The sequence below is a fragment of the Rhinoderma darwinii genome, chromosome 5 (genome assembly GCF_050947455.1).
Source record: "Rhinoderma darwinii isolate aRhiDar2 chromosome 5, aRhiDar2.hap1, whole genome shotgun sequence".
Lineage (NCBI taxonomy): Eukaryota > Metazoa > Chordata > Amphibia > Anura > Rhinodermatidae > Rhinoderma > Rhinoderma darwinii.
Window position 1 is genome coordinate 27,410,566 of NC_134691.1, and position 15,985 is coordinate 27,426,550.

Sequence of the window (15,985 nt, forward strand, 5' to 3'; positions counted from 1 at the left end):
GCACTCCCTCCGTCTGGAGAAAAAAAGGTTCAAGCTGCAGAGGCGACAAGGCTTCTTTACAGTGAGAACTGTGAATCTATGGAATAGCCTACCACAGGAGCTGGTCACAGCAGGGACAGTAGATGGCTTTAAAAAAGGCTTAGATAATTTCCTAGAACAAAAAAAATATTAGCTTCTATGTGTAGAAATTTTTCCTTCCCTTTTCCCGTTCCTTGGTTGAACTTGATGGACACCTTTTGCTTTTTTCAACCGTACTAACTATGTAACTATATATGTAACTATGTAACCATTCAGTTCTATGGGGCTTACAGAAACAGCGTAGCTCAGTGAGTTATGCTGTTTTCTCCTTCATGGTCGGAAATCAGCCGGAACACAAAGAGGTAGAATGGGGTTTAGGGGTCCCCGTTCTAGAGATAGGTGCGGGTCCCAGTGGTGGGACCCGCATCTATCTGACATTTATGACATATCCTGTGTATTGAGAAAGACCCTCAACTTGTTACGGGTCGAAACGTTGCCAATTTTTTGGCTGGATGTTTAGCCAATAAAAGATTTCTTTGATTGAATTTCTGGAGACGTGCGCTGCTGTTCAACCATGTTTATTCTGAGGATTACATTACGCCAGATTGGGTTTATCTGACTTCACAGCGTGACACCGCACCTATTATCGGGACTTGTGCTGCTTCAACACTTTCTTTTTTTTGAATATCCTGCGGATATTTTATAAATGTCCCTTGTGGGAAAACTCCTTTAATACTAACGATTCGCACGTCCATCTTTTCCTGCCAGCGATTAATGTAGATGCCTATGGCAGCACCGATATTGCTCCTTTACCGAACGTAACTGTACAAATCTATGTGCCTCAGCCACTTTAAAGAATGGATGAGAGTCAGTCTCAATTAACGTAGTGGCTGAAAAACTGCTTTTAGATTTGGGTGGAATTCTATGAAATTGTTCTGCACTGAATCCATCTGTCTTTATAATTGTCTATGACTTTTTTCTTTCTAGGTCAAGTCTGTTGAACACGGTGACCATGGACATTAGATTTTTGTCCTGGATAACAATGGATCCACTTGCATACCAAAGGAATATAGGGCCAGGACTGGAAGAGAGTTCCCGATTGTCTGCTATCGGGAAATATCAGAATTCAACAGGTCCCCACCACCATTTTTGGTGGTCGAGTTATGCACCACCAAAGGTGTTTGGTTCTGTTCTACTAAGAAAGACTGGACAGTAGGGCAAGTCAAATGAGTATGTTAATGAGGGGTACAGCAAGGGCATAGAGGCATTCCATGCTGCTACTATGGGGCCCTGTGACAAAGGGGGGGGGGGTCAAGTCCTGGTTTGTCCCATTCCCTTTGCAATGTAGAACAAGCAATGGGGTTAAGAATTGGCCCAAAGGGTCTTGGAAAGGACATGGACAGAGATACGAACACCGGGCTTAGAAATGACCAGAAGTGCTTCCACTGCATGTCAATATACATGGGAAACTTTACGATTTGATGAAGTTTACATTTTGCATCAAAGAAGGTAGAGGAGAACTAACTAGACATATGCTCAAAAACGAAGATTTGGGAAACATCTCTTTAATCTGTGATGCTTCTTGCCATTCCGGTTCTACAGAGATAATAAGCAAGTGACACCAATGATGATTGTGCTACAAAATGAGAAATGGCACTTATGTGCAGTAGAGTTTATACATGACTGCCCGTAATAATGCTCCGGATCCTAGGTTTTCAACCTGTGGTATGTACACACCTGACGGGGTGGGATATGGGCATGCCATGCAGTTAATAGTATAGAGTATTCTCATAGATGACTTATGGGTAGTATTATGTAATTTACAGTATTTGAGTAGGGGATACTGGGCTTAGAAACGCTAACAAATACTCCTCTTTTTAATGCTTAACTGTGTCCCAAATGGTACAATGGATGAAGTTATTTCCGCCTCCCAATTGTGACCAACAAGAAACATCAGTCTTAATAGCCGTACATACCTTTCAGTGACTCTATGATGATACTATAGGACGTTGCGTGTCTCTGCTGCTGCCACTGAGAGCAAATACTCGTCATCTTAGTTTGATAGGCGTATAGATTCGTCACTCCCAGATACACTGTAAAGTAAATATAGACAATGGAATGATAAGAACAGGGATACATCATACTAAGACTTGGGAATTCAAAAATAAAGATAAAAAAATATAAATGAAAAGAAAAAAAATAACCATTAGATAAAAGTCTATGAGTTGTCTTCCGGGGGTTGTCACACAGAGAGAACTCCTTTTCAAAATGAAGCTGGACCGGGCGATCACCGATCTTCGTGGGTCCGCCTGGCCACTCAATTCCCCATCAATGGTAGCACTACATGTCGACCATTCGAATATAATGCATGGACGGGCTGGGTCTGCCGTTCTGGCTTATAGAGGGTGGTATAGAATGGGGGAACCCCCTCTATGAAGTTCATGTGCCCTAATAGGGTATATGGACAAGGGTTCTGTTTATGAGACTACCCCTTCAAGCCATTTCATAATTATATATTTCTGGGGAAACTGTCTGACAGTAAGGGATCTAGTGAACCCTGTACAGTGGTACATGGAGGCCCTACAGGTCCATATTATAGACCCGTAGGCACTCAGTGTGCCACTCTATGTTTTACTGTATTTTCTCCTAGGTACAAGGTTCTGTAATGTGACTTGCGTCAAAGAATGAGTCAGAATCTGTGAGAGAAAAACCTCTTTATAGCTTTGGATGCACATAGAGGTGTAGCATGGGCCCATATCAAGAGACTGTGTGCATGAGCCCTAAGTGTGGTCGGTATCACAGCTCCCACAGGTTGTCACCTAGCTTTCCAATCCCCCATATGGAAATCTGCTATTGTTCCAAGTATACATTCCCCGCTAGAGTATTCCCAACTAGTCAGATGTGTCATTCATAATCATAGGAAAGCTGGGGGACAACTCCATTGGGAGACAGAATAGCCGTCATATGGGTTGGCAACCACCTTTCATCTGAGACAGACTTTAAGGTATGTTTAAAAAAAGGACTGAATAGAAGAGGTCCACTCAAGGTTTATATTTTAGTAGATGTCCGACCCCTTTAAGAGCCTTGAACATGACTTTGGTTATAAGCCAAACCCGAGACCCCCATCTGTAGACATGTATCGTAGCTGTTGTTCCTCATCAGTACAGAGTAGGCCAATAATTACAGCTCAGATTGATGGTTAGATCAGAGACATGGACCGTTGGGGGGATACGGATGTCTCATGCTTGTTATGGTCCTCCCAATTTCAGCAAACCCTTCACAGACACTTTTTGGATTATGTCAGGTCTTGAATAGTTTCTCAGACACTTAGAACAGTAATGGGGCCCTGTTAATGGAAACTTTTATAAATCACGGGTTTTGTAATAGAAATTGACACCAAGGAGTCACAATTTCATCTTTTAGATGTAACCATGAATGACTTAATGAAGCTGAGCGGTAATCTTGTGTCCGGAGTGGGAAGTTGTAGGACCAAGAGAGATGACACCCAATAAACTATGTAAGAATGGTGTCAAGTCTGACAACATCCCATTATAGAGTCTTACATAGCAAACTACATAACCCGCTAATAACAGGATTTTTAGATTATTTTTGTCATCTCCTTCTGACCTGTGTAACTGCTATTTTTAATACTCTTTCTAGATTTTGGTTGCTTTACTCTACAAAACACGAACCTGACAAATATAGTATCGGCTATGTTTTCATATTAACATTGACTATTTAGTTAGCGAATGTAAAGTATTTTTGTAAAACACCTTTATTACTTTTTCGTACACCCGAAAGGGAAATCTCCGCACTAGTGTCGATTTCCACTATAATTTACACCAATTTCTGTCATGAATTATAGTAAATTTGTCAGGTCAAACCCCCTTTCACTAAACCCCACCCACTTTTTGCGAAAAAAAAACCAAATAATTTTTACCGAAATTGCGACCAAAACTCTCCGCAGCGTCCTCTGTACTTGTGGCTTTAAAAGAGGTTGTCTGTCTTAGAAAAAACATTTTGAAATACCCTATTAGGGAATTCTGAGTTAATAAATGGGCGTTCCGCTTTTAGGACCTTGATCTATTATACAGAGCAGTGAGGAGGACCATTGATTTCAATGAGAAGGAGTAATACTTTATATCTCTACGTGTAAACCTATTACATAATCCTAGCTTGGAGAATTATCATTAAATGACAACTTCGGCACTGCTACATCCTTGATTAAAGGGGTTTTACTATATCCTGTGAAAATGTCATAAACGTCAGATAGATGCGGGCCCCATACCCATCTCTAGAACGGAGCCCCCTAAACCTCGGTAGCTAAGTGAACTGCGCTGTTTTCTTCCTCATGTTCGGAAATCACACGCTTCAGCCGCAAAACAGAGCAGTAGAACGGGGTTTAGGGGGCTCCGTTCTAGAAATATGTGCAGGTCCCAGAGGTGGGACCCGCATCTATCTGACATTTATGACATATCCTGCGGAAAACCCCTTTAATAATCATATAAAATATGCAGTAGGACATAAGGTTTTCCTTACATGTTTTGCCCACTCCAGTTAAAGGGTCGCTGAATCCAGTTGAATATGATGCTAGGACCTTTAAGTTGTATTCGGTTCCACTGAGAAGGTTGAGAATGAGAATGGTGTTCACATCATCTCCAACGAAGGCCTCCAGAGCCGGGCCAACACCTGCAATAAAGTCCAGAGCGCCAAATCATCAGTAGTCCGTGCCAACGTATAGGATACTCTTGGAGAACTTATACCAGGCAGCTAATTTTAGAAACCATCTACAAGCCTGACACTTCCACTCCAAGCACAATACACGGCATTCATATGGACTCCGTTTTCCCAGCACACGTAAATGTAACACTTGGAAATTTAATATCTGCAAATATTTTTACATTGTAAACTTGGTGCAGAAATAAAAAAAATTCTAAATAGATCTCTTCCAAAGCACACACTCCTATGGTACGTAATGAAGAACTGGGCATAAATCATCTAATAAAGAGAAGTTTAGGAGGAAAATAGTGACATTTAGGAAATAAAAAATAGTTTGTCATAATGAAAGCTGCTTCGTTTCTGATCGGCTTTTCGCGGAAAGCTGAGCAGTTGGTGTACGGGCTCCGGGACTTTCTTTTGAGCCCGTACTCCGCTCACTCCGAGAAAAGATGATCAGAAACAAAGCGGCACATCGCTCACCCAAGCGCCTCTGCAGCTTCATTTCAGTGATCGGTGGCGGTTTTGTGCTCGGACCCCCACTGATCAAAACTTCTGACATGTCAGTATGACATGTCGGAAGTTTTTTGAAAGTTTAGTTAACCTTTAAACAAATTTCAAAAGTTTTGTATCTAATATGTCAATTTTTCCCTGTATGTATATATATATATTTATACAAACTCACAAGTGGAGAATAAGGTCGGTGGCTTGAGTAGAGCTCTGTAAAAGCTGCCACATACATCTCATTGTAGTTGTATTACGTTAATGATTTTATATATATATAGTATATGTATTGATATATGGGATAATACTCCCCCCCCCCCCCCACTTCAAATTATAAGAATATTAGAAGTCACCAAGGAGTTCCATGACGGTATAAAAGCACAAGGCTGCAGACTGAGTACATTTATTCTGGACAGAGGAATCCAGGGTACATTATTCCTTTTTAATATACACCTCAACTGCTGCAGAACCTCTTTTTGTAGAGAACAGGAGGGCTCGCTGTCCATCATTGATTGCTATGAAACCCTTTTCATAAAGAAGTTCTGCAGCAGCTGAGGTGTAGATTATGATGCTCTGCAGCAGCTAAGGTGTGTACATTATAATGTTCTGCAGCAGCTGAGTTGTACATTATCATGTACTGCAGCAGCTGAAATGTGCATTGTAATGTTCTGAAGCAGCTGAGATGTGTATTATGATGTTCTGCAGCAGCTGAGGTGTGTATTATAATTTACTGCAGCAGCCGAGGTGTATATGATGTTCTGCAGCAGCTGAGATGTGTATATGATGTTCTGCAGCAGCTGAGATGTGTATTATGATGTTCTACATCAGCTGAGATGTGTATTGCGATGTTCTACAGCAGCTGAGGTGTGTATTATGATCTTCTGCAGCAGCTGAGGTGTGTATTATGATGTTCTGCAGCAGCTGAGGTGTGTATTATGATGTTCTGCAGCAGCTGAGATGTGTATTGTGATGTTCTGCAGCAGCTAAGATGTGTATTACGATGTTCTGCAGCATCTGAGATGTGTATTGTGATGTTCTGCAGCAGCTGAGATGTGTATTGTGATGTTCTGCAGCAGCTAAGATGTGTATTACGATGTTATGCAGCATCTGAGATGTGTATTGTGATGTTCTGCAGCAGCTGAGTTGTACATTATTATGTTCTGCAGCAGCTGAGATGTGTATCACAATGTTTTACAGCAGAACTGTATAATATACACTGCAGCCGCTGAGAGGGAGCACTACAGGTAAACAAATCAGTTAAAAGTGATCTGAGACCGACTCCTCTTGCAGTAAGGAATGAGCAGCGCCCACGTAGCGCCGCTTATTTCTGTATAATTGTCAGGTTCTTTCATCACAATGTCCTGACATCTTGGTTCAGGGATATAATTCCAGAAGAACATAAATGACAATTTTTCAGCACATTCTGTATTGAAACAAATGGAATCAATCATGAATTTTGTGAGACCTCCTATAAGTAAATATAAGGGTTTGTAGGTTATCGGTGGAGTCCATATGGCAGCTCTAGAGGGCTCTTGGCCCCTCAAGTTCCATATGATGGGAACATCGATGTACTCAGCAATTTCCGTCAGCCCTATAGACATTCAAGAGTGACCACTACTCTATTAAAACTTTTCCTCATTGCCGTCATACAGTGAGGAGGAAAGGGGGGGGGCTCGGGATCAAAGTTCTAGTAATCAGTGGGGATTCAAATGGTGGGGCCCCCAGCGATCAGACACTATAGAGACTATAGATAGTTGAAAAATTTCCCCCGTGGGGCAGCCCCTTTCAGCTATAGCTCTGATTCTGTCCGTTCTGTCGGTCTCCTTGTATCACCCTCAGAACATTTCCCCTTTGTGCCAACTGGAAGCAGTAAAATACTTGCGGTCAGGCGCATATTTGAGTGTCTTAGGAGAATGTGGCCTCATCACTGACTTGTCCAAACAATTTCAAAATTGAACAGTGATTTTTCTTCACAAAGTAAATTTCCTGGTAAAATAACTTGGACATGAAATGTAAGGTTCTAATAATTGGCTTCGGGTTAAGGGATCAGTTACAGAAGTCCGTGATGGCAACATGTTCCACACAGCATTTCTTCTATCCCCAGGGTATTTTTCTCTTCGCTGAATATTAGGCACAGTTGGGGGTACATTTTCCTTTTCAGGACCTTACACCTTCCCGTCATTTAACTGACCTAAAAATTTAATTGTACTGTCCAGGAAAATATTGCAGAGGGATCAAGAACGGCACGACTGTCACTTTATACTAGTCAAATCCAAGAGTATAAATTCAACATTCCTACTTGGATGCTCCCCTAACAGGACTTGTAGAGGTTCAGAGGGAAAAATCAAAAACTTACCGCTCGTAGGCTTGTAAATAATTCTGTAACCCATTGTAGGGGAAGGTGGTGGGTCCCATGTAATCCTCAGCTTTGTGTACCATTCATCAGAAACTCGCAGATTCTGCGGAGCAGATAGCGGCACTGCAGAGACAAAGTATCGATCATTGTGACATTGTGTAACAATGGTGCTTTACTAGTATCCTAATGGCATAACAACCGTCAGTGCATGTCCTATCCTATTTGGCAAATATATTGCTTTAAAGGCTATGTACACCATTAAAAATTATTATTTTTATATATAAAAATGTCTATCAGTGTGTTTGGTGCAACTTTGTAATTATTTTTTATTAAAAGTTATTTTTACTTTTTGAGATACAGCTGCTTTGTATCCTGTATACAGAGCAGCTGTATCGTGCGCTCAAACCTGTATCCGTCAGGTCAGTGGGACTGACGGGTTCAGTGTCAGCAGGTCCTGTGTGTCTCTGACACGCCGGATCCACCTGTTATCTATCACATCTAAGTTATAACCTTAGATGTGATCAGTAACAGCCCGATCCTACGTGTCAGAGACACACAGGACCCGCTGACACTAAACCCGTCAGTCCTGCTGACCTGACGGATACAGGATACAAAACAGCTGTATCTAAAGTAAAAATAAATTTTAATAAAAGGTAATTACAAAGTTGCACCAAACACACTGATACACATTTTTATTTAAAAAAAAATGTTTTCAAAGGTGTACATAGCCTTTAAATGGTCTTGAACAGATCCTGGCGTTTACTCTATTCACATGCGAAACTGCATTAAAAATTTTGCGGCAAGCTATCCGGAATAAGTCACCACTTGGTTGACAGACACACCCCTATCAGATTAAAGTGGACCTGTCAACACTCCTGACATGTCTACTGTAGTAAAAAAAAAAATTGTATTCCCAAGAAATAAAAATTCTGGAACACGTTTTCTTAGAACTCTGCGTTTTGCCATTCCTCTGTTAATCCTCCTAGAAATTTATGAATAAATTGACAACTGAGTATCACCATTTTCCTTGTCAAAGGGTTGTGTCTCTACACAGTCTCCCTGGACAGTATTAGACTATGTAGGGACACTCCCTAACTGGTAACACCCAGTTGTCAATCCATTCATACATTTCTAGGAGGAATAACAGAGGAACGGTACAACATAGAGTTCTAAGAAAAGATGTTCCAGACTTGTTATTTTGTGGGGAATTAACTTCTATGGGCGTTATGGAAACATCTCAGCACTCCTGCCTGGCGAATTTCATTACTCTCATAGAATAGAATGAACAACGGGGCCACTTCTCGGTTCATTTTCCGTTTGGATGTGGAACCACCATTCTGGAGAAAGGAGCGGGTCCTAGAGTTGGATATGCCATAAATGTCTCAGATGGGAATAACATTTTAAGCGACACAGACATTTTATGTTAGGAAACATCTGTCACTTTTAGATTGCACTGGTTTGAGTTGCAGAGCCACTCCTATTTCTAATTCTGCACCTATCAGGTCCAGGGGTGGAGTATTTGAATCTGTTCCGTTTTCTCATTGTTGCTTGTGATTTTCTTGTGTATGAATTTGTCTGATCAAGCTCCTGGTTACTCGCTGCATCACCCTGACTGTTTGGACTCTTTGAACTAAACTTCGACTATGTCTTTGAATTTACTCTCTGCTCACTGATTCGGACATTCTGGTCTCGGTTGGTTTTGACCTTGGCTACTCCTGGCTTTGTACTCTGCTTGCTTATTACCCCTCTGGCTTGTCTAGTTATCCGTTCTGTTATTGCCTGCAGTTGCACCTCCTGTACAAATACCGTATTCTGAAAAGCAACCTGGGTTCTATGCAGCCAAATCCAACCTGCCTTGCGATGGTCTCTGGTGAAAACCACAGAGCAGCCTTAGACTCTGCTGACCAGAGTGGTGACAGACTTGAGGTAGCTGATTTACCTGTACGCTTGATCCAGACAGTCTCCAGCTACCTTTGGGGAATTGCTCGTATTTCAATTACATAAACTTGCATTCTGGGGAATTTCTCAAATAGTGATTCTGTGACATTTTATTTGGTTTCTGCTATTTAATTTTTATTTTTTTATTGGATTTTATGCAGTCATTATATAAGTAAAGCAATAGTTTTAAATACCAATACATACATGTTCTCCCAGATGATGACATAGGATTTCCTTCTCCATTGAAATACACAGGGGTCAGTGTGACTTTGTATTCCATGTCAGACAGCAAAGACGGCAGAACTACTTCATTATCCCTTCCAGGTACAACTTTCTGAGGGAGGCAAGATAGATGATGTTACATATACAGGAGATACTACGATACATTGTATATCTCAAGGCTCAATTATTGTATTAGCTACAGCTGCCCATTTTTGTCCCGGAGACTTTTTTCACTACTGAGACACTGGTTGTCATACAATGAAATTTTTCTCAAAAACATTGATGATTTTCTATGTTAAAATACAACTACAGAATTGAATCAGTATTGACAGAGAAACATTTTAAACAAGTTCTATTGGTTGGAGCAAGCTGCCCCCAGTGACCAATAATCCAGCTGCTAAAACCTGAAACAGCAGGAAACTGCATATTTCCCCTACAGTGGCCACTAGAGGGTAAAGACGGTATTACATGGTACATGACGCCATTAAGGAACCACCCATTGCAGTGGATCTCCACGCTGTTTATCGGGTTTGTCTGGGTGAAGAATACCCTCTGTATAACATAGGGCGTATGAGTTGTTCAGTTGGGAAAGCCCTTTAAGTAACATACATGCAATGATCATTAATAATTGTAATAAATGGATCTTTATGTCTATGATTATCTTAGCTTAGATCATTGGTCCCTAACCTGTGATACTCCAGCTGTTGCAAACATACAAATCCCAGCATGCTGGGAGTTCTAGTTTCTCTTATACTTAAAATAGATTGACTTAAAAGGGTGATGCTAATGTACGTATTGTAATTAGGCAGTAGTACCATTGCAATATTACATTTGATATTGGCATAAGAGATATGAGAGATGAGTTCAGTGTTGCATCCAGGGGTGTAGCTAGGGATGAGGTGCCAGCAGGGCATGTGCCTCGGGTACCAGAGGGTACCAACAAGACACTCTGCCATGGCCAGGGTATTCAGATACAGGACTAGGGCAACAAAGCCTAGCTACCTTCCATGTAGGATATCCGATAATTCCATTACAAAAACGATAAATTTACAAATTTTAATGGCAAATCTTACCACTTCTTCCCGATCTCCATATTCAGTAATGTAGGATACAAGATATTGGCGAATGTTGGCATCTGTCATCAACCATGATACTCGTAGGCTGGATGTAGTCTCATCATCTATTAAAAGGTTTCTAATACCTAAGCGGATGACTGTAATGACAATAATGTATATATTATATTCTATGGCAGCTAAGACAATCTGACCGGAGAAAGATAACGGAACGCTCCATCTATGACCAGGCTTATTTGGTATGTAGGAAATTAAGAGCCTGTATTTAGCGCATAGTGGAATTCTGGATACAATTATTTTCATACAAATCTTTCCATACACTGAAAGCACACATAGATTTTAAAAATGGTGAGGAATTAAAACATAATGTGTATTAGAAAGTGGCAAAACTTTTCATCATACAATGAGAAATGTCATAGACAATTAAAGTCTACAGGAAGTAATGTAGTACTGCCCCTCCCCCATAGACTAGGAAGTGACAGGGGGCTACATACTAAGCCTTATGTGTGTGTATATAGTGTGTAGTGTTACTATCCTGCCATTTCTAGGCCTCCAGCAGTACAATACAGCTGTCAGTAAATGTCCTTCTTTTTGCTGCTAATAAGATGACTCTGCTTATTGTCTCCCAATCTATATAGCAAAGCTGACAGGTGAGCTACAGGAAAAAGGAATTGTCAGCCTATTGTGAATGCTCTAGTGGCCAGTGGGATAACTAAAATACTTTATGATTTTTTTTAATGTGGATAGTAACAACCAAACAAACAAATAAACAAACAAAAATCACCAAAATTAAAAAAAAAAATATTTTAAAAACATAATTTAAATAATGTGTAATTTTCTGATGATACTTTCCCTATAATTTAAAATCTATAATTTCATTTTACAAAAATGGGCAGTCCTCTATAGAATTACACAACAAAGACGGTAATAATAATCATTATAATGATCATATTTAATAATAATGCATTATTTCATATACCTGCTGTTGTAGGTCTTGCTGTAGTTGCAGTGGTCGTGGTTCTTATTACTGAAAGTATGAGCAAAGGTAATATTTAAACATATTCATTGTACATGTTCACTTACATATAATAATAATGTCGCACACAAAAAGTTTTTCCTTTGTATCACATGAGAAACTTACTGACACTGCTACTTATAGGACAGGATCTCCAAGATATATTCTACCTATAACTAAAATATCCCTTTTTACAAACTTGAGTGTTCAAATCAAGGTTGGATCATAGAATGGGCAAAAGGGGTTGTGACCTCCATCATCATCACCATCATGGTCCAAACTTATATCATAGCCCCCACTGTTGTATCATTTAGGAACTATATAGCACTGTTATGTTGGCGCTGTGTTGTACTGTTATGTCTTCACTGTATGCCATTATTAGATAAGCACTATATGGTTCTATTATGTTGGCAGTATATGGTACTGTAATTAAAGTACCCGCGACAACATCTTAAATATGACCGAGTAAATGGAGTAATATTAACTGCTGCCCCACGGTTGCGCCCTCCTGTCATGGATCCACCACTACGTGTCTGGGACACTCCTACTCTTTTCGTATTGGCCAAAACTGTTCATGTGATCAGTTCAGGCCAATCCGAGAACAAAGGGAGTGTCTTAGACTCAGTCTGTGAAGTGCTGTGGTCATTTTGGGACAACACAGAGGGGACCCCAAAGCGGTGGATCCACGGCAGTGAGGTGCAACTGATAGGGCACCAGGAAATATAACCTCATATACCCCATCCCAATTATAATTTTGTCCTGGGACCGGAGGAACGCTTTAAGCACTGTGTAACGATATTATTTAGGCACTATTTGGTACGCAGGTCAATATTATGGAATTATCATTAGTGATATGTTATACCTAAAGCCAACTTAGCCTAGTGGCCCTAACCTGGTGCTCTTTTACTGTTGCAAAACTACAACTCCCAGCAAAAATAGATGATCCCCCCCCCCCCATGGGCATCCACAGACCCTGATCCGGACCGATTACAATAACAAGCAGCAAAGAAGCCACTGGAAATCTGTTGGCAGACTGCAGACTTCCTGCATAATACGGCTGACAGGGAACCCATCGAAAATGTTCTTTCACAACAGCTGCCATTCTCTTGTATCTACAACTTTCCTAACTTCTACCTGTCATATATAATATATTAAGCAACTTCTACTTATGGAGTAAGGACGTTGGTGTATAATGAAGAAGAGATTTCTTACAAGTTGTAGCCAAAGCGGATAGGGAATCACTTTCTGTTTCATCAGCAAATATGGCGGACATGGAAACTTCATATTCTGTGCTGTGAGTTAGACCATCCATAAGATAATTGGTGATATCGCCTTTCACAATAGCCTATGGAAAAGAAAGAAAACCAAAAAAGAAATAGCTTGAAGATTAATGATTTCCTATTGAGTAAAAATGTAAAAATTGTTTTTGTCCCTTTAACTCTTAAAGGGACAGTGAACCAGAAATACATAAAAGTCCTGGAAAGTCTTGCAGAAGTGTGACAAAAATATCAATAGCATATAGAATAGAGGAGTAACCTGCCCCTTACAAAATGTCTTGATTGGTATGCACTAAAACTGGATAGGGAGAGGAAGGGGAGACTATATAGATGCCTCCAGAGACATATATTATGTGTATGCCTCAAAGGTCCTTATCAGTACAAATCCTGACATAAATTTGCTGAGTACAATAAGAAATTTACCTCCTGAGTGCTGCCACCACTGCGGGGCGTCCATCTCAATCTGTACATGACAATATCTGGAGCAAAGCGTACCCAGTAAGCTCTGAAACTGTGTGAGGTTATATCCCTGACGTCCAGATCACGAGGAGTGGGGACCGGCTCTGTGAGTAGAAATGACATGGGCAAAAATGTATGTGGCTTTTTATAATGTCATACACAATACAAGGGTATGTCAGAAAATCAAGTGGGATCATAGGTGGAGGGAAATATGATGTAAATCAATTGACTGGAGTTTCTTACAGTAAAATTCCAATGGTCCGGACTCCCTCTGGTACAGTGTGCCAAAACTCAGTGAACTAAAAGTACAGGACTAGTGTGAACGGACCATTGGTGCTGGAAATTCCTGTTCTTCTTAATCAGCCAAGTAAATTTTGACTCCTGGCCACTGTATATAAAGTGCTTCTCCAGAATTTCTACGTCTGGTGGGACTTTTTTTAAAAATGATTCACATCATCACACCCTTTTACCGGGAGACTCAGTGTTTTCTTTTTAGGTTGTCTGCTTTTTATAATGTCGCTTTGTAAGAAGGGTTCCCCAAAAAAAGGATGATCACAAGGTGTACAGCAATCCCCTGTAATCTGTGGAGGTTTCTGGAAGCAAGTGTTCAATTCTCCTGCAGCGCCACCACAGGGGAAATGGAGCATTACATGGTGCTCCAAAAATAAGCTGATCACAGGGTCAACAGCAATCACCTGTAATCTGTGGAGGATCCTGGCAGCAAGTGTTCAATTCCCCTGCAGTGCCACCACAGGTGAAGTTAAGCATCACAAGGTTCTTCTTGAAATCAATGGGCTAGCCAAGTACTGCAAGGATTTGCTGGGTCCTCCAAAGTCTTTGTAGGGATTCTACACTCTGGCTCCAAATCGAGGGATCCCCTTCTATTCAACATTCCCTAATAGGCTATTTGGAAATGGGATTTTTAAACTGGACGACCCCTTTAAACCCTCCATATGAGCAACACTACTAGGAAGTTTTGTGGGACCCCCAATTAGAATGGTAATAAAGCCAACGTGAACTTTGTACCTACTCTCTATGGCCAATAGAAACTACATGGGCTGCCTATTTTGAATGTACTCCCTCAGCTTACACTTCGTAAGGAGTTCAGGTTTAACCACCACGGAGTCTACTACTATTCTAGACTTACTTGTAGTAAAAGTGCCAGTCAGGGGCTCAGATTGTCCTTCATCAAATACAGAGAAGATGGCCACCGTGTACTCTGTCAGTGAGGATAACTTCTGTAAGTCGGTGGTTGAAACTTTACCGACTTCCACCTGTCAAATACATGGAGTTATATGAATTATACCTTAGAAAGTCTAAACATTGTCATTAATAGTCTACACATTATCAATACCTTGTGTATTTAACCCAACATGATGCAAGGGCCCTCTGACAGCAGAAAGATTAGCCGGGTTATGAGGGACTAGTAAAGAAAATACATAGAAAACGGAATATCAGAAGAACAATGGTTAGTAAAACACTATAGGATTAGACGAGCAAATAAGCAAAGCAGCGACATAAAGAGAAAGGTAATAACATGCAATTAGGAAACGTAGTGTCGACCAACGCAACCAATCAGATTTATCCATCAATTTGTGGAACTGTGGAAACTGGAAAATGTTGGCATAATTCTAATTGGCTGCTATGTCTAAGTGCATCTATCTATCTCATATCTATCTATCTCATATCTATCTATCTCATATCTATCTATCTCTCTATCTCTCTATCTATCTATCTATCTATCTATCTATCTATCTATCTATCTATCTATCTATCTATCTATCTATCTATCATCACAGAACTGGACTTCCTTTTAAGCGATAACATTAAACTTGGAAATCCTTTCCATTTTAAACACCACCCAGCGCTGGATCCTACCATCCTCCCTTCCCTATCTATCTATCTATCTATCTATCTATCTATCTATCTATCTATCTATCTATCTATCTATCTATCTATCTATCTATCTATCTATCTATCTATCTATCTGTCTATCTATCTTTTAGCATTAAGCCATCTTATGACGCAGTGGCCCACATGTAGTCATCCTTGCGTTTTATTCGCCAGCCTTGGTCAGTAGCTAATTACATTAAGATGCGATTAATTTGTTGCCTCTAAATAAATTAGTCACATTTTATGATGTCCGCGCGACCGATGGTGAAATCTATGGCAGCTCTGGGCTGCTGTAGCTTTCCACTAGAAATTGCACCACTTTCTGGCCTAAAGCCGGGCGTTGCGTAAAGGTGATGAAAGTTGCACATTTTAGCGCAAAACAGCCATGCGCCTCAATTGGCGATCCTTTTACGGCAAAAAATGAATGAATGATGGCCAGATTGTTCTGAAAAGTAAAATAACCCTTTAACTTTAGGAATCAGAGGAAGTCCAACCTCCCCCACGGATAATGTGA

At 40.5% G+C, this 15,985-nt stretch overlaps 1 protein-coding gene across 2 annotated transcripts in view; it reads right to left on the bottom strand.

The window, feature by feature from the left end:
• COL14A1 (collagen type XIV alpha 1 chain) overlaps positions 1-15,985 on the bottom strand; it is a 170,216-nt gene that overhangs the window by 93,482 nt on the left and 60,749 nt on the right. The window contains exons 15-23 of one of the 2 annotated variants that reach the window (XM_075825783.1): positions 14,726-14,852; positions 13,543-13,682; positions 13,055-13,187; positions 11,807-11,854; positions 10,828-10,967; positions 9,737-9,866; positions 7,595-7,717; positions 4,558-4,707; positions 1,995-2,111 (exon numbers count right to left, since the gene is read on the bottom strand). In XM_075825783.1, the coding sequence (XP_075681898.1) occupies positions 1,995-2,111; positions 4,558-4,707; positions 7,595-7,717; positions 9,737-9,866; positions 10,828-10,967; positions 11,807-11,854; positions 13,055-13,187; positions 13,543-13,682; positions 14,726-14,852 (1,108 nt within the window). Of the gene's footprint in view, positions 1-1,994; positions 2,112-4,557; positions 4,708-7,594; positions 7,718-9,736; positions 9,867-10,827; positions 10,968-11,806; positions 11,855-13,054; positions 13,188-13,542; positions 13,683-14,725; positions 14,853-15,985 lie in introns of those variants that run through there. The other variant, XM_075825781.1, reaches the window with a different exon arrangement.